Below are 27,378 nucleotides of genomic sequence, written 5' to 3'. Positions count from 1 at the left end.
ACCTTCCCCATTTTCACTTGGTTCTCTTGACACGGACTGGGCCCATAGTAGTATAAGCAGAGTCCTAACCGGACTGCCAAGTACCTTCCCCCTTTTTTCCTTGCTGGCCCTTATGTGTTGTTCTCTATGGTCCTACTCCTTGGACTTCACTTTGAGTCTACACGGTCCAAATGATCTCACCCAGTCTCATTTTTTAACCACCTGGTTCTCTGACAAGTGTCAGACTGTCTGCTGGGTGTTTTTGTCTAGATGTCCCACAGTGTTTGATCTCAGATGCCCAAATTGAGCTTGGTGTCTCCACTTCCTAAAGAGTTCCCTCTTTCAGCTGCAGCATCACCTCCCCGCTAGTCTCTCATATTAGAATCCCCGGTGCCATTCCTCTGTCTTCCCTGTCGCCATCCCAAAGTCACCAAGACTGTTAAACATAATAAGTACGTATTATTATTACTATTGGTATTGTTATGATTGCCTTTTTATCTAGCCCTTGAGCTAAGCACTCTTCCAAAGCCCTTTATATACATTACCTCACCTAATCCTCATAAGAGCCTTTAATGACAGCCTGTGGGCGCTGTTGTTATCTCTGTTTCAGAGATGAAGAGTCCGAGGCTCGGCGTATTTGAATTATTCTCTCAGGGGCTTTAACCAGCTTGCGTCAGTCCCACAGAACTGAATCCAGATATTTGAACTCCCAATCCTGTTCTCTCCATCTCTGTATTTTGCTTCCACTTTGCTCTACTGTTTTCTCTCAGAAACATCTCACAAATCCAGCCCCTCCTCCAGCTGTAGTTACACAAGTTCAGACACCGGACTTCAAAATCAGATGGATTTGCCCTGGAATCCTGAGGCCCCTGCCTGCTATGTGACCGGACAAGTTGCCTCTCTGTCTTTGAGTCCTCACTGGTGAAGAGGTATGCATTAGCTACATCCCAGGTTGATCATACAGTTTAAAATTAAATAATACAAACAACAACAATGAAAAAAAGAAGAAGAAAAGCTTCAGTAACCTATGTAAAGCTCCACGTATTCTTCTTCTCCAGTACCAGCCCTCCAATGTTTTTACTTTGTTTCAAAAGATTTCTAATTTACCTCCCTGACATCAGACCTGCTAAATTTATTCCCTACATTTTTGTCAGAATTCTTTTTTTTAAAGCTAAATCTGATTGTGTTATTTCTCTACCTAAGAGCCCCTGATACTCCTTTTCTGCCTGGGATTGCCTTTTATGCCAAATTAATGCACTGACTTAAAATAGAATCAACCTCTTAACATGGCATAGCATCTGCTACCTTTCTTGTTCATTTCCTGCCACTCTCCTAAAAGTAGCACAGTCTTAATTAATACCACACATTATTTCATGACATGCCAGCTTCTTTAATGATGCCTTTGGGTCTCTCTCTGGTCCTTGTACATGCTCCTTATCATCTAGAAAACTCCTTGGCCTTCAAGATTCACCTCCTCATGATACCTTCCCCGAAGTCAAAATCAAACACCCCTCTGTGCTATGAGGAGTACTTTATTCATAGTATTTATCATGCCAAAGTCAAAATTCCTGAATTGCAATTACTTTCTCCAGGGAAAGACCATTGTCTGAATTGGAATTGTTCAAATTTGGTGTGTTATACAGTATCTGATACATTGTAGGTACTCAATATATATCACAATGAATGAATGATAACTAAAGTATCATTCTTACAATTTACAAGGTCTTTTCACATACTTGTTTTTATTACATTTTCATAATATGTAAGCATAAGATTGTTTTTGCTATAAAAGGCTGTACTATTATTATTATTATAAACTGAGACTTACTCAACTTCTCCAACATCTTACCCAGTTTCAGAGCTTTAAAAATGCACAAAATAACCACCAAACATTTTTTTTCCCTTTATTGATATTGGAGGGGGGGATAGAAACATCCATGAGAGAGAACATCAGCTGGCTGCCTCTTGCATGCCCCCCACTGGGGATCAGGCCCACAACCTGGGCATGTGCCCTGACCGGGAATCAAACTGGCGACCTCTTGATGTATGGATCAATGCTCAACCACTGAGCCACACTGGCTAGGCCACCAAATATTTTTTAAAATAAAGGCAAAAGTGAGCACATGGTTCATATTTTAAGAACATGGTAATTATATAGATCACGATAATTACCTGTGGGTATTGGTAAATACATTGCAACTTGATAATTGTACTCCAGGTTCAGATTAGAATGTTTCTTTAATTTGCCACAGAAGCTGCTATTTAGAGAGTTAGGCTAAAACCTGGAATCAGAGGAACTCTTCGGAATTATAGCGGCATCTCCAAGTCTTTGCAATTTCCATCCATTTCTTTCATGTGGCAATAATAATCAATTCAGTTAAATAATTTAAAATCAGTAGGTTCTATTATCTCCCTGAATTCTTTGAAAACAGTTGAGCCAAAGTAATAAAGAAAGATAGGTTATTTAAAACCTAGAGCAGTGTTTCTATCAAAACATCATAACTTATGAGTGGCACATGAAATCAATGGAGTGTCACTCCAGCAATTTAAAAGAGGAGTAGAATAGAAGAAAAAATACCAGAGTGTTGTATCAGGTTAGGGTATGGAGTTTTGTGAAATCTTTTTTGTTTCAACTGTATGTGTATGTGTTTACCCACTGGACTGGGTCAAAAGTTTGCCATCACCCTACAGGACACAGCAAGCTCGTTTGAGGAGTGGGATCAAGTCTAAGTAGCCACTTAATAAAATCGGGTTAAAGCCCTGGCCAGTTTGGCTCAGCGGTTAGAGCGTCGGCCTGCAGTCCAGAGAGACCTGGGTTCGGTTCCCGCTAAGGGCACATACTTCGGTTGCAGTTTGTCCCCGGCCCTGGTTGGTCGTGCGGGTGGCAGCCACTCGATGTGTCCCTTCACGTCAATGTTTCTCTCTCTCTCTCTCCTTCCTCTCTCTCCCTCCCACTCTATCTGTACAAAAAATGGAAAAATATTCTCGGGTGAGGATAAAAAAATAAATAAATAAATAAAATCGGGTTAATAACTTGATAGCATTGTAATCATGTCCCACTTGGTGTCCAAAACCCCAGTTACACAATAATAATCCCAAAAGCATAATCAACACCTGATTCATTCACCAGACTTGGCCTTAAATAACATTTAATTATTTCTAAAAGTCAAGTCCTGGCCGGTTTGGCTCAGTGGTTGGAGGGCTGGCCTGCAGACCAGAGAATCCAGGGCTCAGTTCCCACTAGGGACACGTACCAAAAATAATAATAATAATAATAAAACAAATAAGTAAATAAAAGTCAAACCCACCTCTGAGAGGTGAACATTCACTATGACAGAAACTATGCAGAATTAGCCACAGAGTCTGAAGTCAATAACAAAAATGCAGTTTGAAAATTATTCTCAGCAAAAGCAGTCACTAAAATTGGACTCAGATCACTATTTTCCAGGGGTGATCTCCTGGCATTTCTGTTCACATATTTATTGCATTTGCTTACAATCATTATATAATTTTCTTTTAGTGAAACTGAGCCCCTATGATACAGAAATCTTATTTTATTATTTCTGTATAATTAGTGCCTTTACATATATTGTCTAGCACATAGAGACATTTAATAAATGTTTGTCAAGAAGACAGTACTCATTTGGATAAGTACATGTTCTGAAACTTAATGAGTGACTCAGGTCAGAGCATATGCTAAGGCTTCCTGCCCACTTTAAAGAATATGCTTTTCAAAGTCTCTCAGCCTACAAAACAACTTTATTGGAATTTAAGATTCATAACTTTTAAAATCAAAGCAACAACATTTAAAACAAAATGAGATGTTATTTTGACACCAGATTATCATGGATGCAAGCAGGAAAATGAGCACTGTCAGACAATCTTTGTCGCTGGAAAATCGAAGAAGATAGCTTGGAAATACATAGCAAAAATATTTAAACATACTTATTTTTTAAACTATGTTTTTATTATTGATTTTAGAGAGACGGAGAGGGAGAGAGAGAGAAAGAGAAACACCAGTGAGAGAGGGTAACATCCATAGGCTGCCTCCTGCACACCCCCTACGGGGAATCGAGCGGGAAACCCAGGCATGTGCCTCGACTGAGAATGGAACCAGTGACCTCTCAGTGCATGGGGCGTTGCTCGGTCAACTGCTACACCAGTTAGTGCTATGCTTACTCTTTTATGAAGAAATTTTGCTTCTAGCTTTTTATTCTATGAAAAAAATAAGACTGTAAATACACACACAAGGATATTGATTTCAGTGCTGTTTACAATAGATAAAAATGTCTAATACTAGAAGATTAATGATGGAAATGATGGTAATTCTCACAATAGAATAGTATGCAGCCATGAAAAATAATAACATTACATTATATTGGCATAGTAAAAGGCTTAGAAAATATACTTCGAAAATCAGGTAATGAAACTGTAAACTGCAGAATATCATTTTAAAATTTTTGTGAGCTGAAGTTCACATAACATAACCATTAAAGTGAACAGTTCAGTGGCAATTTAGCACATTCATGTTATTCAGCAACTGCCACCTCTGTCTAGTTCCAAAACATTTTCATTAGCCCAAAAGGAAACCTGTATACATTAAGCAGTTGCTTCCCATTCCCTCCTTACCCATCTGTGTTCTGTCTCTATCATTTACTTATTCAGGATATTTCATATAAATGGAATGATGTAATAAGTGACCTTTGTGTCTGGATTCTTTCACCTAGCATAATGCTTTGAAGGTTCATCTGCCTGTAGCAGTACTTTATTCCTTTTTTATGGCTGAATAACATCCCATTATATGTATATGCAACAATTTATCTGTTCATTGGTAGATGGACATTTGGGTTGTTTCCACTCTTTAGCTATTGGAAATGATGCTGCTGTAAACATAGGTGTACTGCAGAATCATTTTACTTTATTTTATTTATTTTTATCCTCACCCGAGGACACCTTTTTCCTTTTTTTTTTGTTCAGAGAGAGAGAGAGAGAGAGACCCATGTGAAAGGAACACATCAAGTGGCTGCCACCCACATGACCCAACCAGGGCTGGGGACAAACTGCAACCGAGGTACATGCCCCTAGCGGGAACCGAACCTGGGTCTCTCTGGACCACAGGCCGATGCTCTAACCGCTGAGCCAAACCGGCCAAGGTCTGCAGAATCATTTTAATGATACAAGTATCTGCTGGCAGGTAATAAATTCAGGACTATCAAGAGTCATTATTTTGGGGTTACAGATTAATTTCTTTATATTACTAAGAGCTTTGGGCTTTAAAATTAAGCAGACCAGACTCCATCTCTTCATATGTAAATGCGAAAAATAGTTAAATGAAACTGGGTTATAGTTAAGAGTAAATGAAATATATGTAAAGTGCTTAGAAATACGTGGGGGCACACTGAAAACATAGTATTTTTAAAAATACATTATGTATATATTTTTGTTACATTTATTTAGAATAGTTGTCCTAACGGAATAATATTGGTGTTAAGCAAGCTCTTTATTTTGTGTGTGTATTTGCATGAAGCAAGCTTTTTTGCAAGTATATTTGCAGGCTACACACTTAAGATGCGTGTTCCTCTTCGATAATAGTCTTTTGGGCTGGTGCCTGGCAAAGGCTGTCGAATTGTTTGACCTGATAACATCATTTTGACTAACTCGAGTTCTACAGTGCAATTCTCCAAGTTTCACTTAAAATGATAGTCTACTCGCGTATTCTGCTCTCTGCCATAGCTCTGCTCCCGTTTTAGTCTTTGTTTCAGCATCGCTTCATGCGTTACACATGCAACCATGCAGGTTGTACATTTTAGGAACTGTACAACAGGGACCGGGACGGGTCACCGGCTTGTACGCAGCGAGGACAATTCTTTGCGATGAGGTGTTTCCAACTTCCTCCGGAATCTCTCCTTGTACTCCCTAGAAAATCTCAAATTTTATTTTTCATTGTTCACTAAAGTAAGACTTTTCCGCCAACTATGCAGGGCAGAGGGGTTGGCCCGGACCCCGCAGGGCGCCTCCGGGTTTGGGCAGGCTGGATTCGCCCCTGCAGCCTGGGCAGCCCCGGCGCGGGAGCTCGGAGGGGAGCCCGGGGACAGCGCTGTCCCGTGGGGAGGCCGCGCGGGGGCCGGCGCCCGGGATCCCAGTCCCCCTGGGAAGCTGCCGGCGCGGGGCGCACCCCCAGAGCCCCGACCTGGGAGTTCACGGGGGCCCGGAGGGAGGGGAGCGCACAGCCCGCCGGCGCCCGCACAGGTGTCCCGCTGGCGGCGCCCGAGCCGTGGGCCGCCGGGCGGGGGCGGGGGCCGCCGTGCGGGGCGGGGGGCGGGGGGCGGGGGGCCCGGCCCGAGGGGAGTGCGGCGAGGTGGCTCTGGGCTCCTCCTCGGCGCTCAGGTTTCCTCTCCCCGCCCGCCGGCTGCCGGCTGCGGCCCCGCCTCCCGCCCCCTCCCCGCCGCTGGGCCCATTCTGCGGCCTCTGCCCGCCTCGCCCCCGCCCGGGCCTCCTCCCGCTTTCTCTCTGCGCTTCGCCTCCAGCCTCCGGAGGAGCCCGCTGCGGCGGGGCGCCGGGAAGATGGCGACGGGAGGCGGCGGCGGCGAGGGGGGCGCGGGCCTGGGTGGCGCGGCGGGGTCGGAGCCGCGGGGGCCGGGCCCCTCCGCCGAGATGGGCGAGGACGCCCGCGGCCCCGCGCCCTCCGCGCTGCACCCGGAGGAGGTCGCCGCGCGGCTGCAGCGGATGCGCCGGGAGCTGAGCAACCGCAGGAAAATCCTGGTTAAAAACCTGCCCCAGGACAGCAACTGCCAGGTACGGGGACCGGGCTGGGTGGCGACGCGTCCTGGGTTCAGCGGGGCAGGGCTCCAGAGAGACGCTGCCCCCGAGGTGTCCAGGCTGGTGCCCGGCGCCTTGGAGCAGTAAGAGGAGGAGGGGGTCGGTGCAGTGACGAGAACGATCCGTCGTTTTTGCACCTCCACCCCCTGGTTTCTGAGCCTGAGGTCACCCTGCGAGGGTGACAGATTAGGAAACTGAGGCTCGGGAGAAGCGATGCGGCTTGTCCAAGGTTACGGGAGTCGAGGGCGTCTGCCTCCAAGTCCGGCCCGCTTTCTCCTTCCCCCATGGCCCCTTGGTGTGTGTGGGGGGAGGGGTCGGGAACAAGTAGTTGAAGGAGAGTGGAGGTGAGCTACGGGCTCAGTTTTGGGGTGCCTCCGGAAGCACCTTGAGAGGGGCAGAGGGTTCCGCCTGGGGTCCTTGGCACTTGGCTGTGCCATGGGGGGCGGGCTCACTGGAGAGCTGGAAGTGAGTTTTCCTGTTGCAAAAGCTCTTGACCAAGTTTGTATGAAACAACTCTGTCCCTTCAGTTTAAGGTCGTGGAATGGAGAGGTTATCACTCCGCCTTGGGAGCCTTGCAGCCGTCTTCTGCATGCCAAGTACTGGAGGATTTATCCCGCAGTGGCCAGGAGGAAGCTTAAAGATAGGCTACTTTGTGTCTTTGATCCAGAGTAACTGTTGTTTTAAGATTAGAAGCTCTGCATTTATTTAACTACTCCCACCCTTGATTGCCGAGGTTACATACTCTTTGTAGTAAAGTAAGAAAATACAGAGAAGGGAAAAGTGGGGAAATTGACAACACCCCCATTTCTGATACTTAAAGATGACCATTGTTAGCATGGGATATTATTACTCTTCTTTTCCTGTGTGTACTTATACCTGTGTATTTTTGTTTTACAAGAAGAAAAAAGGAGAGAGAGGATATCTTTGATTCTTTAAGGTTTCTTACTTGTTTATTTCACATATAACTTGAATTTATGTATTTTGTGTGGATGGGAGGGTGGGCTGTCCTGGTAGTTGCAGATTTTCGTGTAGTTCCACCTGTAACCAGAAGAATGGAATTGCAGGTAGGCTGGCTATTGACCATAGCAGGGCAGTTCTTCCGTGATCCATAATATTGAGACTAGTGCCTCATCACTATGTAATTAGACTTTACATTGCCACTCACAATAAATGTGAGCATATAGCCTTATAAAACCCATAAGCATGAGGAGCCATTTTGTTTCAAAAAGCAAGGTAAAAAGTCTGTGTCAGCCTTGTATCTCATCCCTTTTTCAAATCTATCACTGTCAACTTTCCATCGGGCAGGTAATGTTCTGTGATGCTACCTTTAAGGATACCTGTAATGGACTGATTTCACAGAAGCAACTTTCCCCTCCCCACACAACTAGAGGAGAGCAAGGGAGCTCAGAAAGAGGGAGGCTTGGAAGAGGCAGATGGTATTTTTTAAAAAGCACATTGAAGAAATAGCAGCTCTATGCATAGATAATCTAGGAAAAGAGAGATGGAGAAGGGTCTTGATTTCCTTTGTAGAATGTCATTATTTTTTTTTGTCACCTTTCCTTACATTCTGAAAATATTTAGACCCCAAATTTTAGAGTTCTATCTAGACTTGCTTTGTTGTTGGTATCTTTCTCATTTCCCTTCTCAAGAGACAAGAAGAAATAGAACAAAGGGTCTAATAAAAGGAACAGTTTTAATTACCTGGTGTCTGTGATGGAGAGAGGTTTTATGAGAATTACAACGGGTTGGTATTTTTGAGATATTCGTTCTCTATCGTGAACGTATGTTTAGCCTAAATCTTAGGGTTTTCTTTAAGGTGACAAGCATAAATTATGGAATAAAATTGGTATAAGATCTATATGTCTAGATGAATCTATTATTGCTATGTAAAGTATCTTAAATTTTTGTTAAGTTTAATTCTTATGCCATATTTTTTGAGAGCTGAAGTTTCATCTAAAAGCAAAAATAAAATAAAATAATAAAGTTGTTAGTACCTATAAACTTGTCTTAGCATTGTTTTTTTTTTTTCTGTAATTATTATTTTCTAATATGTTTTTATTGATTTTTTTAGAGAGAGGAAGGCAGAGAGAGAAACATCCATGTGAGAAAGATCTGTTGGCTGCCTCCTGCACACCCCCTACTGGGGATTGAGCCCAACACCTGGGCATGTGCACTGACTGGGAATCAAACGGGGACCTCTCTGTCCATGGGACGACTGTCAGTCCGCTGAGCCACAATGGCCGGGCTGTAATTATTTGAATATTTCTGATATATAGTTTGAAAATCTAAACAAATATCAATGTTTGATTACAAATAATATTTGTTTGAGTTTACTTTTTCCATCATCTTTTGTATTTTTACCTTTCCTAGTTTTTTGATTGCAATCATAACTATTAGTGATCTGTAGAATAGACCAAAGTATTCTAGTTTCTAAAAGCAATTAAAATAGTCTTTTCTTTAAATTGAGAATTGCTATTTTTATTGGTCCAATATTTACTTCATCTTTTTTTTCTCAAGTTGTAATATTTTCATAAATATATTCTGCAAGGATTTTGGTATTTTGTCTTTTATCTTAACAGTTCTAATGTCTCTTTTTTCTTAGTGGCTGCATTTTACTGTGAAATTACTAAAGAAGGTTTAACTTTATTTTGTGCCTTTTAGTCAGCATCACCCTTCTAAACTACGTATTTACTATTTTGTGCCTTTTAGTCAGCATCACCCTTCTAAACTACATATTTACTTCTTATGAAATGACTAATATGGTTTTTTAAAAAGTCACTGCTCTTTGTTTAGTTATTAAGTAATCAGATATTTTAAATATTCAAATTCTTGTTCTTCTCTAGAAGAGTCTATATGTTTGCTCATTCAATAATTCTAGACTATCACTTTGAGGATCAAAGCCATTCCTAACTCTAGTTCTCATACTATATGATTATGTCTCGTAGAAAAACTACGACGGTAACTGATGAGTAGGAGCCCAGTAATCCTTTTAACTTTTTGAAAATATGGGTATTATCTTTATTAAACATAGTTTGTTTTTGTTTTTGTTGTTAGTCCTCACTTGAGTACATTTTCCCATTGATTTCTGGATAGAATGGAAGGGGGAGAGGGAGGGAGAGAGAAACATCGATGTGAGAAAGACACATCGGTTGGTTTCCTCCTGTAGGACCCCAACCAGGGCTGGTGATTAAACCTGCAACCCAGGTACATACTCTTGACTGGAAATTAAACCCGTGACCCCTCAGTCCATGGGCCAACACTCTAACCACTGAGCCGAACTGGCTAGGGCTAAACATGGTTTTTATAAATCTTACTCAAATTTTGTTTAACTTTTGGTATGACAGATTTACAATAACATCTCACAACTTGATACTTCCTGGGATTAGAAGGCACACTGAAAGTATTATTTTTAAGTGGGAGCTTTTAAAGATACATATATCAGATACCTTACAGAAATATTAGCCCTAATAAGTTCTCCAAAGCTGTCTCATTGAATAGTTACTGGGCTGTCAATCAGCACTGTCTGGTCAGCCACCCCTGCTTTCTCGAATCCTCTTAGTCCTCTGTGTTTTTGTAGCCTCAGCTGTGGTTCATGTCCTTTTCCTCTCTTAAACAGACTATTACAGATTTTGTTTGTCCTCTACCTTCTTTATTGTCCTGTCCCTTAGGTTGTAGCCCACCCTGCTTACTGCTGCCCTTGAGAGAGCATCTCAAAGCACAAAGCTGATGTCACGCTTCTGCTTTAAAAAACAAACAGAAAATCCTTTGACTCCACATTCCTGGCTCTGCTTCTCAAACTTGCCCTCAGAGTATTCATCAATTTGTCTCAAATTGGAAGGAACAGTGAGCCTGAATTAGCTGTCTGCAAGAATGCAGAAATTGGTCAAATTGGAAGGAACAGTGAACCTGAATTAGCTTTCTGCAAGAATGAAATTGCTTTGATGATTCATATTCTGTCTGGGAAAACAAACCACATAATTTTATGTTCTAGTAAAATTGGATTTAATATAAAAACAACTTAAACTTGTTTAACTCACCTCCAAATTTATTTTTTCCATAAACTTGACACTTACGAAAGATACACTGTATTTATTCTGTGGTTTTAGAGTGAGGAAGGGAGAGAGAGAGAGAAACGTCCATCAGTTGCCTCTTGCACATGCCCCAGCCGGGCACCAAATCCGCAACCTGGATATGTACCTTGACCAGGGATCGAACCTGCCACCTTTTGGTGTATGGGAAGATGCTCCAACCAACTGAGGCACACCGGCCAGGGCCTGTGGTTTTTTTATACTCCTATATTAGCATGAGGTACTCAGAACTCAGTTTGAAAAGCATGACATGATAGGATGAAAATCTAAGATTGTAGGCATTTTGTGACTTGGCCCCTGCCTAAATTTTTAATCTCATGTTTTATTAGTCTGCATTGGATTCTATCAAGATACCTAAATCCCCAAGTCCTTCACACCACTGTGATTTGGGTATTTATAGTGATGTTTTTGAACATTAGTGTTTTGGAATGCAATCATAGTGATTAGTTTATTGTGAATAATATTGATAGTAACTAGTATAATTATAGGGAATAACAATGTTGTGAACATTGGATTCTTATTCAGAATAGCCGATGCGTATGTGTGTGAGGAGTCTTTTGCAACCCTGAATTTAGAATTTTGGCGTGTTAAGGTAATACCTTAATGTGTGTTTTTTATTGCATTTCTATAAATTGTTTATTTTTTATGGTTAACCTTGTTGTGTTTCAATAGCATTGTTACTGGGATTTCAAAGTGGAGAAAACTTTGTATTTATGTCCTATATCACTTCACTCATTTTTTTTCTTACCTATTGAATGTGTGTACGTGTGTTTTGTTTTGTTTATTTTTAAAATCTAAAAGAGATTTTATTGTGCAAGTAGAAAAAAATGTGAAGTGCTTAGGGCTAACAGCCAAGATCAGTAATAGAAGAAACATTCTATTTTCTCACTCTGTGTATTATTAACTTTCATTTCAAAGTACTCTATTATAGTAGTTAATTGAGAAGCTTAATAATCAATTCACAGAGGTGTATTTGAAAGCACAGTATTATCAACCAAGCACTTTTTAGAATAACAAACCACCAAATGTAGGAAACTGGTTGGTTGTCTTTTTAAAAGTTGCTTATTCCCTTTTTTTTCTATTAGTCAAAAACCAATAGAATTTCCTCACATACTTTGTGTTCTTTAACTGGGACTTCAACATATACCTTATTTGTTTTGTCTAATAATGTATTTAGTAATTTTTGCCTCTTTTGAAAGGAGAGCTATATTTACCACTTGCTTTTTTGGACAACACTGGGATGTTTTCACACTTTGAAATTATTCTTTATTTTTTTCTTTTTTTTTATCCTCACCCGAGGACACTTTTCCATTTTTTGATCAGATAGAGCAGGAGGGAGAGAGAGGAAGAGAGAGAGAAACATCGATGTGAAGGGACACATCGAGTGGCTGGGGACAAACTGCAACCGAGGTACGTGCCCTTAGCGGGAACCGAACCCGGGTCTCTCTGTACCGCAGGCCGACGCTCCAACCGCTGAGCCAAACCGGCCAGGGCTATTCTTTATTTTTTTCATTGAGAATGCCATTTTGCTTACTTCTAAAAGTTACTTTTCTTGGTGTAGTTTATACTAATGAAAAGTGGTGTATTAGATTTTCTTTTCTAATGTAGTTAATCAGAAGTGAGTGTGGGTTCTGCTTCTTTTCCATGTATTTCATTGTCCTGTCTCCAGTGTGACAAGGACACCGAAAGCTGCTAGAGGAATCTGCGTCTAGATTGCTGGGACGCAGCTGGCTCGGGGAGGCTTTAGTCCTGGCAGAAATTCCTGAAGTGTTTCAGCCATGCTTGTTCTCTGCTCCAAAAACATTCCAGAAGAGGAGTACTTTGTGGTTAGCATCTCAACGCGAGGTGTTAACAAGCAGCCCAAAGAAGTCTCAGTTGATTTATAGACCGTTTCCTAATGCTTACAAATTATTTTTAGACTTGCAACACGTTTTCCCATAAAAAGAATATGGTAGGTGGCATTTAGCTTTGCCAGATAGCATTTTAACATCCAAGCTATGATGCTTCTGAAGTGTAAGATTTCTCTCAATAGTGCACTAACATCTAATCAGCTTTGGGCAGGAGCAGATACTCTGCCCGCTTCGGATCACTGACGGGCGCACCTGTGTCTCATGTCAGCCGCTCAGAAGGAGCTGTGTTTAAGGGGATTGCTCCTTCATCAAGATTCAGAGCAGGAAAGCATTAAATGAGATCAACTCTGATGGAAGGCTGTTCTGCAAAAGGGGTCCCTATCACTAACCCCCTGAGTTTTGTCTCTTAATTCTTATCTTTCCTACCTTACAGCTAGTGGCCCTGATGGGCTTCCAGGGGTTGTGCCTTGCCTGTGGGCCGAAGCTTTATTGCTTAGCTGTACTTAGCCCGGCTGAAGCAGGCAAACGATGAAATGTAAATAAAGAAGACAAAATTATCTAAATGTAAGGATTGTAAAATTGCTTACCAGGAACCCTGCCTCTGTCTGTATTTTGTTTGCCTAAAGAGGCAATTGCCTTACTCTAAGGGGCACGGGTGGATTGAGAGGGGTCCTAAGTGAGAAGTGGGAAGATTAGACCACCGCCTCATGATTTTCTGCAGTGGATCGTCTTTGGATGCTGGGCTGAATATCTTCCATTTGTTCCTCCAGATCTCTCTCTACCCTTCTACCTGTTCTGTGTCCTGGGAGGCTAACCTGTACTGCGGATCGCATTAACAAGGCTTCCTCATCTCTGGTTTCTGGTTGCATTTGTCCAGAGTCACTGGTGGGAGCCCCAAGGGCAGAGGAGAGAGTGGAACGTTTATCCACCCAGCCCCCTCTCCCACGGTACTGGGACTCGGCTGTTTCCCCTTTTGGAAGGCAAGCACGGTTTCTCTCCAGTGGTGCCTTCCATGCACGTAAGCTCTCCGGCTTGTGACCGTTCCCCTTGCCTCCTTAGGCCTGGGGGATCGTAGGGGACTGTTGCTAGTAATAGGATTTCTTTAAACCTTTGTAGACAGTGTCTTTTAAAAATCCTCTCCAATTACTTGGTTTTTGAGTGTGACATCTTCCTCTTGCCGAGACTGATACTGTTGCCTACCCAATCTCTGTCTTCCTCTTGTTTTTCCTAACAGCACCCAGATTTTTCTTCAAGGACCAACCTCTCCCTGGTTATTTAGCAACTAAATGATTTCTGTGGGTTTGATCTCTCTCCCCATCTGTAGGGGTGACGTAAATGAACAAACAAGATTTTTTCCTTCTGTCAGTGAAATTGGTTAAAAGATGGGCAATAGGCTGGAACTGAGCCAGTGAATACATGGTGTCCCTTGGCCATACTGATTGTTTCAGCCTGGTGTGACAGAGAAGCCTAGGCCTTCTGTTTGGCTGGTAGGGTAAGTGATTCTGTCTTCCCACTGGAAATGTGTGCAGAGACATCGTGTCCTGGTTGCAGCTGACAGTCTGAGGACAGAGCAGATATCCAGTGGAGGACTGACCTGGGGGATAGGAAAAGTAGGGAAGCTGAGACGGAGCCTTGATCACAGTGTATCTGAAGCTGGCCCTACCTCTGGATTTCTTAGTTACACAAGCCACCGCTTTCCCTCTATTGCTTCACTGATTTCAAGTGGGTAATATGTTACTACCCACCAATAATATCCTAACTGATATGGCGTTTTAATTAAAAAACAAGTATCAGTATTGGAAGTGACGGTAGAAGCCATCTCATCTAACCCTTTTGCTTAAGATATGAATCCAATTTACCGAGTCCTCCACACATGAATTCCAGCACATTTTAACACCTTTAGTTTCAAAGAAATCACTACTCCCTCTTCAGACGGCTATCTTTGTTACACATTTCTTATTTATATTGAATGTGTAAAACTTATTTCCCTGAAATTTTGACTTCTTGATTCATTTTCGCCCCTGTAGTAATATAGAGAATTTATGGTAGTTTCTTTTTTGACTAATAACTTCAGTTCCATCAAACCATTAGTTTTTAGAACACGAGTTCAGGTTTCCTCACCATCTTTTTTACAGGGATGGGGCAGAAGTAGGTTTATAGTTGTGAGTGTGCGAAACACAGAGCTCATTTTTTGTATCGTTATTTATTATTTTATTTTCTATACAAACAACTGAAAACCTACTTTTGCCTCACCCTGAATTTTTCTCTGAACACACATTTCAAGGCTGTGAGAACAGAATTTTTTATTTTCATTTTATTGATGGAGTAACAGAGATGCTAAATTAATATCAAGATATTTGTCTGTATTTGTCATTCAGCTAATTAGTAGACGAGCAGAGAAGAATTAATGTCTGTTTGATTCCAGAGCTCATATTCTTACTCAACACTGCAGTTCCCCTCCACACATACTGTATTGTGTTTCAAAGGATGCTTATCATGTATTTACCTTTGTGTCACCAGTGTTAAACCTAGAACCTGACACAGTGTCCCAAGGGAAATTTAAAACAGAAGAAGATACCTTGTTGTTCTAAAATGCTTTACTTCTATTAATTTTGTCTGACTCATGGCAAGCTCTCAGGATTGGTTGGTAAAATGAACACATTTTTTGCATTGTAAGACTGTTCTTTTTTGGTGGTGAAGTTACTTCATTCACTTATAATTTTTCAGTCAACTGTTTATGGCTTATGAGTAAGTTGAAAGCTATAAACCCTCTCTCCAAAAACAGTGCTAATGTTCATAGGCATAAAAATTTCGCTTGTAATTTCAAGGGATTATGGACCTCTTGTAACTTAGCTCTGATCTCACTGGGGACTGGAGACCAGGTTGAGAAGCTCACTCCAGGCCAATGTGATTTTCATCATGTCCTTGGGACCACTGGAGCAGATCCGAAGCTGCTTCTTGAGAAGAGCTTTATAAAAAACTGCTGTGGGCAGTTTTAGGCAGCAGTGGGACGATCCTTTGCCTACGCAAGAATATAAATCAAGCTCCATTATTCTCTTTCTGACAAACTCAGCTGTGTCACTTCACATTTGATGTAAAAGTTCCTTGTTCTCTGGTCTCTCAGCACATGTGGCTGACACTTAGGTAGTGTGCCTGGAACAAAACAGATGCCCCAAGATTTTCCTAAGAGCTTTACAAGGAATTATATTTACTGTTTCCTCTTAACGGTTTTGTTAAAAGTCAAAGTTTGATACAAGGAATATTTCTTGTTACAATATGTTAAGACTACTATTTATTGTGTTCAGTCTTCTTCACAATAAGTACTTATTGCTAAGGGGAAAGTTTCTCTCTTTTGTATATTTGTGAGTCCCTAAACTTGTTTTCTAGGCATCTGGTGCTTAATTTTGTGCCTATCTGCTACCATTATCTTTAGTTTTGTGAATCTATGTCCCTCTCCCCTGTGCTTATACATTTTCTTTGTGTGTTTGAAGCTCTCTTAAATGTTTGTTACCACACAAATGCTAAAATAACAATAGAAATCACTGAATTTGTTTTGACCTGCATTCGTAGTCATAGTTTTTGCCTCTCTTCTCGCTGCCCCCTCCCACCACCACCTACCCCACCCCACCCCCTTCACCCCAGCTACTGTTTTTCTGTCTTCACCCACTGTAGGGATTATCTGCTGTTAGTTCCCAGCTTCCTTTACTTCCCGAACTTCGGTTCTTTTATTACCTGCAAGTTTAAGTGCTTGCTTTTGATTCCAGATTAGCCTCCAGTTCTCTGACTTGATCCCTTGTGGGTTTTTTGCCACCTGATTTAGAGTTGAAGAATAAGAACCTGCGAATCGGGGAGTTTTACATCTTGAAATAGTCTAAGCTTGCAGAAGAGTCATAGTACAGTCACGTACCACTTCACGGGGAGGATCTATGAGTGATGGGCCACTAGGTGATCGCATCACCGTGGAGCGTCACAGAGTCACTTCCACAAACCTAGAGGGCACAGCCTGCTACCCACCTAGGCTAGGTGGCACAGCCTACTGCTTCTAGGCTACACACCTGTATGGCGTGTTACTGTTACACAACACAAGATCAGATCAGGCATAAGAGAAGATGATACAATCAAGAGCATGATAAATAAGAGATGTATGAGGCTGCTTCAGGCATAACGCAGCATACTCTGTTACTGAACTTTTCTACAGGTAGAAAGAGTACGCGAACGTGTAGTATACAAACTGCACAAACCAGTAGCAGTTGTTTATTATCACCAAATATTGTGTACTGTGCACAGATGTATGTGCGATACTTTTGTATGACTGGCGTTGCGGTGTGTGTGTTTGCACCTGCATCGCCACAGACACGGGAGTAGTGTTCAGCGCTGTGACGTTAGGATGGCTACAACACCCTTAGGCGATAGGGATTTTTTATGGGACCACCATCACTGATACGGTCTGTCGTTGACTGAAAAGTCATTATGTGATGCAGGACTGAACAGGACGAAGAACTCTTTTCCCTGAACTGTTTGAGCGTGGACACCGACCCGATGGCCTGCCACCCTGAGTATTAATTGTGTATTTCCTACACATTTGGACATTCTCCAACATAACCTACATCACTACCATCAAAGTCAAAATACATCAGTCTAACCCTCAGACTGTGTTTAAGTTTGACCACTTGTCCCATTGTTATCTTTCACAGTGAAAGGAACCGGTTCAGAATCGTGTGCTGCACTTTGGGGTCGTGTCCCTTCAGTCATCTTCCGTCTGGAATAACTCCTCAGTCTTTCTTCGACTTTTATGACCTTGACCCTTTTGAAGATTATAGCCACTTACTTTGTAGAACATCCTTTAGTGTTGGTTTGTCTGATGTTTCTTCAAGATTAGATTAAAACTGTGTATACTTGGTAGGAATATCATGGTGCATGTTTTAGATTTTCTCATTGTTGATAACGTTAACTTTGATCATTTTAATAGACCTTTATTAAGTTGTATCTGCCAGGCTTCCTCATGCAAAATTCTTCTCTTTGTAAATAATAAGGCTTTTGAAGGGAGATATTTTAATTAAGACTGTAAATATTCTATTCCCCTTCAAGTGTTCAATATATTCATTTATTAATTTATAGCAAAAATAAGCTCATGGTGTTCCATGTTGTTTTATGGGTTAATCTCCATTACTATGAGCGTTTTGATCCTAAATTGTTTTATATTTGGGTAGTGGGAGCTTCTTCAAGGCTATTGGGTTCTCTTCTTAAAGTCGTTTTTGACACAAGAAGGTGTTGTGGCTTATTTTGTACTTTCGCGCTTCAGCCTTGAAATCAGCTATTTCATGAAGATACCTGCTATGAACTAAATGTTTGTGTTTCCCCAAATTCACATGTTAAAGCCCTAACACCCAGTGTGGCTGTATTTGGAGATAGGGACTCTATGGAAGTAATTACATGAGGTTATGAGAGTGGAGCCCTGATCACATAGAACTAGTGTCCCTGGGAGGTCAGACCCCAGAGAACTTTCTCTCTGCTGTGTGCCTTATCTCCCCTCACCAGGTACTCACTGTCGGAAGAAGGAGTAACGTGTGGAATGGGAGAGAATGAGGATGAACTCCACAGTGTCAGATTGCAATTTGATGTGTCATTGTGAACTTGTTACTTTTGATGGCTAGATAGTATATTTACATATCCTCCAGAGTTGTCTGCTAAGAGGACCTAAGCAATGAGTACATTAGCTCCCAGATTTTGGCTTCTTAATAGTATTTCCCTCTGTAGGAAACCAGGCACTATATTAATCAGCTCAAGCTGCCATAACAAAAAAGCATAGATTGGGTGGCTGAAACAACACAAACTTATTTTCTCACAGTTCTGTAAGCTAGAATTCCAAGATCCGAGTTCTGGTTGATTTGGTTTCGGGCGCGGTCTCTCTCCTGGCTTGCAGATGGCCACCTTCTCGCTGTCACCTGGCTATCCGATTTGTTTTCTATTCCTGTGCAGTGAATGAAACCAAAACAACCCCGATTCAGTATTGCTTGGTTCTGTAGGTCAGAAGTCCAGGCGGGCCCAATTGGGTTCTCTGCTTAGAGTCTCTCAAAGCCAAGACCAAGGTGTTAAGCAGGCTGCACTCTTATCTAGAGGCTTGAAGGAAAAATATACTTCCGCTCATTAAGGTATTATGCAGAATTTCTTATGGTTGTGGGCCTGAAGTCCCTGTTTGCTCGCTGTCTCAGCTGGGGACCACTCTCAGCTCATGGAGACTGCCCTAAAGTCTCTGTGCTCGGCTTACTTTATCTTCATACCCAGCAACAGTGCCTCAAAGCCTTCTTGTGCTTCACACCATCTGATTTCTCAGAGAAACTCATGGAAGCTGAGTCCGGGAGAGAAGGTAGCGAGGGGAAGGGTGGGGAAGAGAGAAGTATAGAACATTTGTGGCAGTAGTAACAAGACATACCGCGTCCTGAAGACGGAGAAAGCGTGGCCCCAAACTCCTTCGTTGTGGCCGTGGCACAGGCCTTTGAGAGGGATAGTGGTTCGAATCAAGGCTGGCCAGGAGCCGGAGCAGATGATTACATGTTTGTAAGCCATATTAGGGAATTTGGGTTTCATTTTAGGGGAAATGAGGATTCACTGACATATTTAAACAAGGGGATGATGATGCAATCAGATTTCTAGCTGTTAGAAATGAAAATACGTTGATTTTGTTTTTCTCTCCCAATCTTTTTTCTCTCTTATCCCCATCCTAAGGTTAGGAGGTCAGTGATGCAGCAAGCTTTAGGAATGTGATAGGAATGAATATTTCATATATTTTATTTTTGTTCTGGTGATGCTTAAGGTACAGTAGAGTGTAGTATCTGCTCTTGAGTCTGTTGATCTGGGCTTGAATCCCAGGCCCATCACATGCTGTGCAAATCGCTTCACTTTTCTAGGCCTCCACATCCTCATCTTTAAAATCTGGGTATTAAAATTTGGCTTTAAAATCCAGCTCATCAGGTTGTTAGGATTAAATGGGATAGTGTGTATAAAGTGCTTGGGATAAAGTAAGCACTCAGTAAATTATTATTATTATTATACTGCTAATAAAAAAAGCTGAAAGTTTATTAATTTTCTTTTTAGGCCAAGTCAGAAAGTTGCCCTGCCAAAAAGTTGGTATTCAAATGAACTTTCTAGCAAAAACAGCTGCTTCAAAAGCTATTAAAAGTTCAGTTAGGCAGGTTGAAGTGAACAGCACATCTACTCAGCTAATATTGTGGCAAGTATTACATGATACGCCCGTTGTTGGGTCCCCCAAAAGTATGATCTGGTGTGGATCATCCAAATGCAGTTCCAAGTAAGCCACAGCAGATGTAGGTTGGAGGTGGAAACAGAATTTGGAGATCACTGGAAGGAAGGCGGGACTCAAGTCATCTCAATAGATGCAGAAAAAGAGTTTGGTAACATTTGACACCTATTCATAATAAAAACGGACAGCAAACAGGAAGAGAACTTCCTCAAACATAAAGAGTGTCTAGAAAAACCAAAAGCAGTCATATTGTAGGGGCTAAACAATATTACTACTTTTCCTCCCACTTTCTAAGGTCTTTGGGCTAGGCTGATAACCAATTTAACAGAGATAGATTAACAGGAGAAAATCAGCATTTTGATACATGGGCATGGGGAATTCACATAGCCATGAAAAGTCCAAGGACAGTAAGCAACATTGGGTATATAAGCTGATTTTGGACAAGGGAGGGGAAGGGTATGGGGTCTTAGATTTCAGAAGTGAGAGTGGTGGTTTCAGGTAGTTGAGGAAGAGGGGAACACACCTGGCAGGAACCCCTTGCTAGGTGACTCAGAAATAATGGGACAGGGGTTGTCTAGCTAACTGGCCCTGCCCGAAGCCCCCCTGTTTACCACACTTAATGTAAATTAGGCTAAGGCGACATCTTAAACTCTCCTTCCTGAAGCAGGTTTCTCCATCTGAATCTGTTAGGCAGAAAAGGGGGAGAGGGAAATAATACACAAATAGTAACTGAGCGTGGCAAGATACCTGCATCAGAGTTCTTCAGAGAAACAGATTATATATAATATTTATACTTATATGCATTTATATGACACACACGGATATCGACTGACGACTGACTGACTGACTACGGAGGCTTGCAAGTCCAGAGTCTGTAAGGTATACCAGAAGGCTGAAAACACAGGCAGATGTTGAGACAGGGTTTCCTTCTATCCTCCAGGAAACCTCTGTTTTTGTTCTTAAGCATGTTAGATGGGGCCCACGCACATCCTCTAAGGCGGTCTCCTTCGCTTAGAATAAGCTGATTGTAGGTATTAACCACATCTACGAAGTGCCTTCCCAGCAATGCTTAGATCCGCATTTAATTAAATAACTGGGTATCGTAGTCAAGTTGACACACAAAGCCATCACAATGCCCTACCCTGTTAATCAAGGGAATGCAAATTAGTATCACAATGAGGTACAATTTTACATCCATTAAATTGACAAAATTTAAGTATCTGATGACATCAAGCACTGTGAGGATTTGGAATAGTGGGACTGTCATGTACTGCTGATGGGAATGTAAACGGGTACAACCATACCAGAAACAAGTTGGCACTTCCGAATAAAGATGATTATTTGTATGTGTACAGCCCAGAAATTTCATTCCTTCAGAAATCCTTGTACATGTATGTACACTAGGAAATTAAATGCGTGCATAAAATGTATAAGAATGTGGTAGTACTTTTAAAAAGACATGTAAGACCCTGGCCAGTTTGGGTCAGTGGTTAGAGCGTCGGCCCGAGAACCAAAGAGTCGTGGGTTTGATTCTAGTCAAGGGCATGTACCTCGGTTGCCATTAGGTCCCCAACCCCAATGTCCTGCCCCCCACCCCGACACTCTATCTGAAGATAAATGGAAAAATAACCTTGGGTGAGGATTAGAAAATAGTAATAATAATAAAAAATGTGTAAGTAGCTAAACAACAATAACAAGCTAGAAACAAATCAGATATTCATTGATAGAAAAAGAGATACATAAATCATATAGTTACTGAATGGAATAGCAAGCAGAATAAATGAACAGTCACCTGCAACATGAGTGAATTTTCAAAATATAGTATTGAGTATAAAAAGCAAGGTACAAAAGATTAAAACTAGCATAATACCATTTTTGTAAAACTCGGAAGCAAGTACAACAAAACAATATATTGTTTGGGGGTGGATACATACCTAGGAGGTACCGGGGACCTCCACGGGGTGTCAGGGTGGGCTAGCAAAGTCATGCTGAAGGCAGTGCAACAGTGTTGCTGGTGTTCTAGTCGTGGTTACGTTTGCGTGAAGTTTGGAGATGAGTTGCTGGGTGCTTATTTCATTATTATGCCTTGTAACTTAATATTTGTTACAGATAATCTTTCCATATTACAAAATCCCTAAAACTTGAGAAGAAAATCAACAAAGATATTTGTTTCTTGTTTGTTTTAATTCCATAAAAGTGAAGTTTAAGAATAGAGTGCTTTAATTTGTGAAACCCCTTGTTACAAAGAAAAATAAATTTTTAATAAAAGCAGTGTAAGCCTGTGAAGGGCTTATGGGACAGTGTGATTCAGGTTTAAAACCGTGGCTGGGTTTCATTCAGGAAGAAGTCCAGACCAACTGGAACGATAGTTGTTTAACTTTTGGGAGTCACTGACTGACTGCTTTGAAAGGAGACATTTCATATGTGCAAAACTACATTTAATTCAGGGAGTGATCATGAATCTGGTCTGGAAATAGGTTACGAAAGCTATCTAATAATACCAACTTTGATGAACTCATCTTACTTTAAGACATTTGTAAGCGATATTGCCTATTAGAGGGCAGAGTATTTTCACCTAAGGTGCTACTTGGTTGCTTAAAATTAGCTTGTAAGTTAATAGAAATGTATAAAACTGGATTAGTATGGGCAGATACAATTTTAGTCCTTTGGTTCTGTGTGGAGGAGCATGGTAGAATTTTTGCAAATGGTTGTTAGGACTCTCTCTCAGGTTTTAAGTTTTTAATTTGGCCAACTTACCGAGGATCAAATTGAGGCGTGACCCACTTTTGCCTGGGTCAAAACAATCAGGGCATGGAGGAAAGTAATCGTTTTTTTTTTCTTTGCAGGAAGCTTTGTTAGGTTTCCAAGTTGGCAAAATCTACATCCCACATCTGAGTCATATAAAAGACATGATTAGAAATATAGGTGTTTTAAAAATAAAATTTCTAAGTTGCAAAATGAATCTTTAAATGCTTGAGATCCCTCTGAGGTAAATCTCTCAGCTGAATTGGTAAGATAGCATGTCGTTTGTTTACGGGCACTTGATAATGTGCAGAGCGTATCATGTTTTCTTTATCTGGCATTTGACAGCTGTTAACTAGTGAAATGAGAGATTAGAGTGTGTGCAACTAAAAGCATACACTGGATCCCTTCAAACAAAACCATGTCACTGTCTCCGTAAAGTATTGAATTAGCCGATTGGCAAGATGTATATGTTATGCTGTTGAGAGAGTTAGGTTTTCTTAACGAAGAATATAGGATGTGTTATTTTTAAATTACAGTTTACATTCAATATTGTTATGTATCAGTTTCAGGTGTACAGTATAGTCGTTAGACAGTCATGTACTGTAGAGTGCCCTTCCCCCCCAGTGTTTCAAGAACCCATCTGCCCCATACATAGTTATTACAATATTATTAACTATATTCCCTATGCTGTAATCTGTATCTCTCCGACTCTTCTGTAACTACCAATTTGTACTTCTTAATTCCTTCACCTTTTCCACCCAGTCCTCCAACCCCTGTCCCCTCTGTCAACCATAAGTTTGTTCTCTGTGTCTGTGAATCTGATTCTATTTTGTTTGTTCATTTATTTTGCTCTTTAGATTCCACATCTAAGTGAAATCATATGGTATTTGTCTTTCTCTTACTTATTTCACTCAGCACAATACCCTCTAGGTCCATCCATGCTTTTGCAAAAGAAAGCATTTCATTCTCTTTTATGACCAAATAGTATTCCATTGTGTATATATACCATGGCATTTTTATCCACTTGTCTGTTGACGGGCACTTGAGTTACTTCCGTTTCTTTTCCATTGTAAATAATACTGCAGTTAACATGGGGTGCATAAATTCTTTTGGATTAGTGTTTCAGGTTTCTTAGGATATATTCCCAGAAATGAAATCGCTGGGTTTTAAAGCAATTCCATTTTTTAATTTTTGAGGAACCTCCACACTGCTTTCTATAGTGTGTGCACCAATCTGTATTCCCACCAACAGTGCATGCGACAGTGGTTCTCAACCTTCCTAATGCCACGACCCTTTAATACAGCTCCTCATGCTGTGTGTGGGCGGATCTGCATGTGGGCGGACCCACCTGGAGACGGATAGAGGAGCCGTGTCTCGGTTCCTAAGACCATCGGAAATACGTGTTTTCCGATGGTCTATATTTCCGATGGTCTTAGGTGACCCCTGTGAAAAGGCTGTTTGACCCCTGAAGGAGTCGTGACCCACAGGTTGAGAACTGCTGAAGGGTTCCTTTTCTCTACATCCTCACCAGCTCTTGTTGTTTATTTTCTGACAGGTATGAGGTGATATCTCATTGTAGTTTTGATTTGCATTTCTCTGATGATTAGTGATGTTAAGTAATTTTTCATACGTCTGTTGGCCGTTTGTGTCTTCTTTGGAGAAGTGTATTTTCAGGTCTTCTGCCCATTTTTTAATTGGGTTTGTTTTTTCTGGTGTCAAATTATAATAATTCTTTATAAATTTTGGATATTAATCTGTTATCAGTCATATCATTATGAATATCCTCCCCCATCCAGTAGGTTATCTTTTCACTTTGTTGATGGTTTCCTTTGCAAAAACTTTTTAGTTTAATATAGTCCCATTTTTTTTTGTTTCCCTTACCTAAGGAGATGTATCAGAAAAAAATATTGCTACAAAAAATGTCAATGATTTTACAGCTTATGTTTTCTTCTAGGAGTTTTATTGTTTCTGAGACTTACATGTAAGTCTTTAATCCATTTTGAGTTTATTCTTTTTTTTTTTTAATCCTCACTCGAGGACACCCCTGCATTCATCTTCAGATAGAGCGGGAGGGAAGAAGGGGGAAGAGAGAGAGAGAAACATCGATGTGAGAGAGACACATCGAGTGGCCACCACCCACACAACTCCAACTGGGCTGGGGACAAACTGCAACTGAGGCTCGTGCCCCCAGCAGGAACCGAACCAGGGACTCCACGTTCCACAGGCCAATGCTCCAACCGCTGAGCCAAAGCGGCCAGGGCGAGTCTATTCTTATGTATGGTATAAGAAGGTGATCTAGTTTCTTTTCTTTTCTTTCTTTCTTTCTTTTTTTTTTTTTTCTCGCATGAATCTGTCAAGTTTTCCCAGCACCATTTATTGAATTACAGTGTCTTTACTCCATTGGACGTTCTTGCCTCCTTTGTCAATATTAACTGACCGTAAAGGCTTGGATTTACTCCTCTATTCTGTTCCATTGATCTATAAGTCTGTTTTTATGCCAGCACCATGCTGTTTTTATTACTGTAGCCTTGTATTATAGTTTGAAATTAGGTAGCATGATACCTCCAACTTTGGTCTTCTTTCTCAATATTGCTGAGGCTATTTGGGGTCTTTTGTGATTCCATATAAGTTTTTGGATTATTTGAAGAAAGAATATATGCACCCCTATGTTCATGGCAGTGCTGTTTACAAAAGCTAAGATCTGGAAACAGCCCAAGTGCCCATCAGTAAATGAGTGGATAAAAAAGCTGTTGTACATATACACAATGGAGTACTATGCAGCTGTCAGAAAGGACCTGGACCTGGACCTGGAGAGTATTACGCTAAGCGAAATAAGCCAGACCAAGAAAGACAAGTTCCACATGATCTCACTTATTTGTGGAACATAATGAACAAAATAAGCTGATGAGCAAAATAGATCCAGAGACAAATCTCATAGGGAAGGTGAGAAGTATGGGAAGAGATAAACCAAAGAACTTACATGCATAACCACTGGACATAGACAACAGAACTGTGAAGGCGGGCATGGGGTGGGGCGGGGAGTGGGAAGGAGGGAGTCAGTGGGGGGAAAATGAGGAAGATGTGTAATATTTTCAACAATAAAGATGAATTTAAAAATAAATATAAAAGAAAATAATTTCAGGTAAAAAAAATGTTTTGAAAGACTGTTATAATTAAATGTCTTCACACTTTGTCAAATAAATATTTTCCGTAATAAAAAAAAATTTTGTTTTTGGATTATTTGTTCTAGTTCTGTGAAATACGCCATTGGTATTTTGCTAGGAATTGCATTGAATCTATAGATTAATTTGGTTAGTACAGACATTTTAACCTGTCAATTCTTCTTGTATATGCTTCCATTTATTTGTATTCTTTTCAGTTTTCTTCTTCAGTATCTTACAATTTTCTGCGTACAAGTCGTTTATCTCCTTGCTTAAATATATCCCTAGGTATTTTATTTTATTGATGCAATAGTAAATGGGATAATTTTATTAGTTTCCTTTTCTGATAGCTCATTACTGGTGTATAAAATGCAATTGATTTCTGCATATTAATTTTGTATCCTGTTACTTTACTGATTTCGTTGATCAGATCTAGTATTTTTTGGGTGGACTCTTTAGGATTCTCTGTACATAGTATCAAGTCATTTGCAAATATTGACAGTTTTACTTCTTTCTTTCTGGTTTGGATCCCTTCTACTTCTTCTTGTCTGATTGCTGTGGCTAGGACTTCTAGTACTTTGTTGAATAAGAGTGGTAAAAGTGTACATCCCTGTCCTGTTCCTGATCTTAAAGGAAACACATTTAGTTTAAGCCTGTTGATTTATGATCATGCTGTGGGTTTGTCACATATGGCCTTTATTATGTTGAGGTATGTTCCCTTTAGTCCCACTTTGCTGAGACTTTTCATCATAGAAGGGTGCTGGATTTTGTCAAATGCTTTCTCTGTATTTATTGATATAAGCATATGTTTTTTATCCTTAATTTTGTTAATGCAGTATATCATGTTAATTGATTTGCAGGTATTGTACCAACCTTTCATCCCAGGAATAAATCCCACTTGATTATGGTGTATGATCTTTTTAATGTATTGCTGGACTTGGTTCACTCATATTTTGTTGAGGAATTTTGCATCTCTGTTCATCAGGGATATTAACCTATAATTTTCTTTCTTTGTAGTGTCTTTATCTGGTTTTGTAATAATGAAAATTTTTGCCTTATAAAATGAGCTTGGGAGTCTTCCCTCCTCTTGAATTTTTTGGAATAGTTTAAGGAGGATAGATAGGTGTTAGTTCTTTGAATGTTTAGTAAAATCCACCTGTGAAACAAATTGGTCAAGGATTTTTGTTTGCTGGGAGTTTTTTCAATTATTGCTTTAATTTCATTACTTGTAATTGGTCTGTTCAGATATTCTGTTTCTTCTTGATTCAGTTTTGGAAGACTGTATATTTCTGGGAATTGATTAATTTCTTCCAGATTGTCCAATTTGGGGTATATAGTTGTTTGTAATATGTTCTTATAATACTTTGTATTTCTTTGGTATTAGTTGTTAGTTCTCCTCTTTCGTTTCTGATTTTATTTATTTGGGTTCTCTCTCTATTTTTCTTGATGAGTCTTGTTAAAGGTTTGTCAATATT

At 40.6% G+C, this 27,378-nt stretch overlaps 1 protein-coding gene across 2 annotated transcripts in view; it reads left to right on the top strand.

Annotated features, from left to right (window-relative positions):
• The first annotated feature begins 6,370 nt into the window (after positions 1–6,370).
• RAVER2 (ribonucleoprotein, PTB binding 2) overlaps positions 6,371–27,378 on the top strand; it is a 78,859-nt gene continuing 57,851 nt past the window's right edge. Inside the window, exon 1 of one of the 2 annotated variants that reach the window (XM_036255282.1) lies at positions 6,371–6,774. In XM_036255282.1, coding sequence (XP_036111175.1) covers positions 6,544–6,774 — 231 coding nt within the window. In that variant the 5' untranslated portion in view covers positions 6,371–6,543. The remainder of the gene's footprint in view (positions 6,775–27,378) is intronic. The other variant, XM_036255283.1, reaches the window with a different exon arrangement.

Source organism: Molossus molossus, unplaced genomic scaffold (assembly GCF_014108415.1).
Source record: "Molossus molossus isolate mMolMol1 unplaced genomic scaffold, mMolMol1.p scaffold_m16_p_12, whole genome shotgun sequence".
NCBI lineage: Eukaryota > Metazoa > Chordata > Mammalia > Chiroptera > Molossidae > Molossus > Molossus molossus.
Note: the sequence above shows the minus strand (reverse complement) of the source record. Positions and strands in the feature narration are given on the sequence as shown.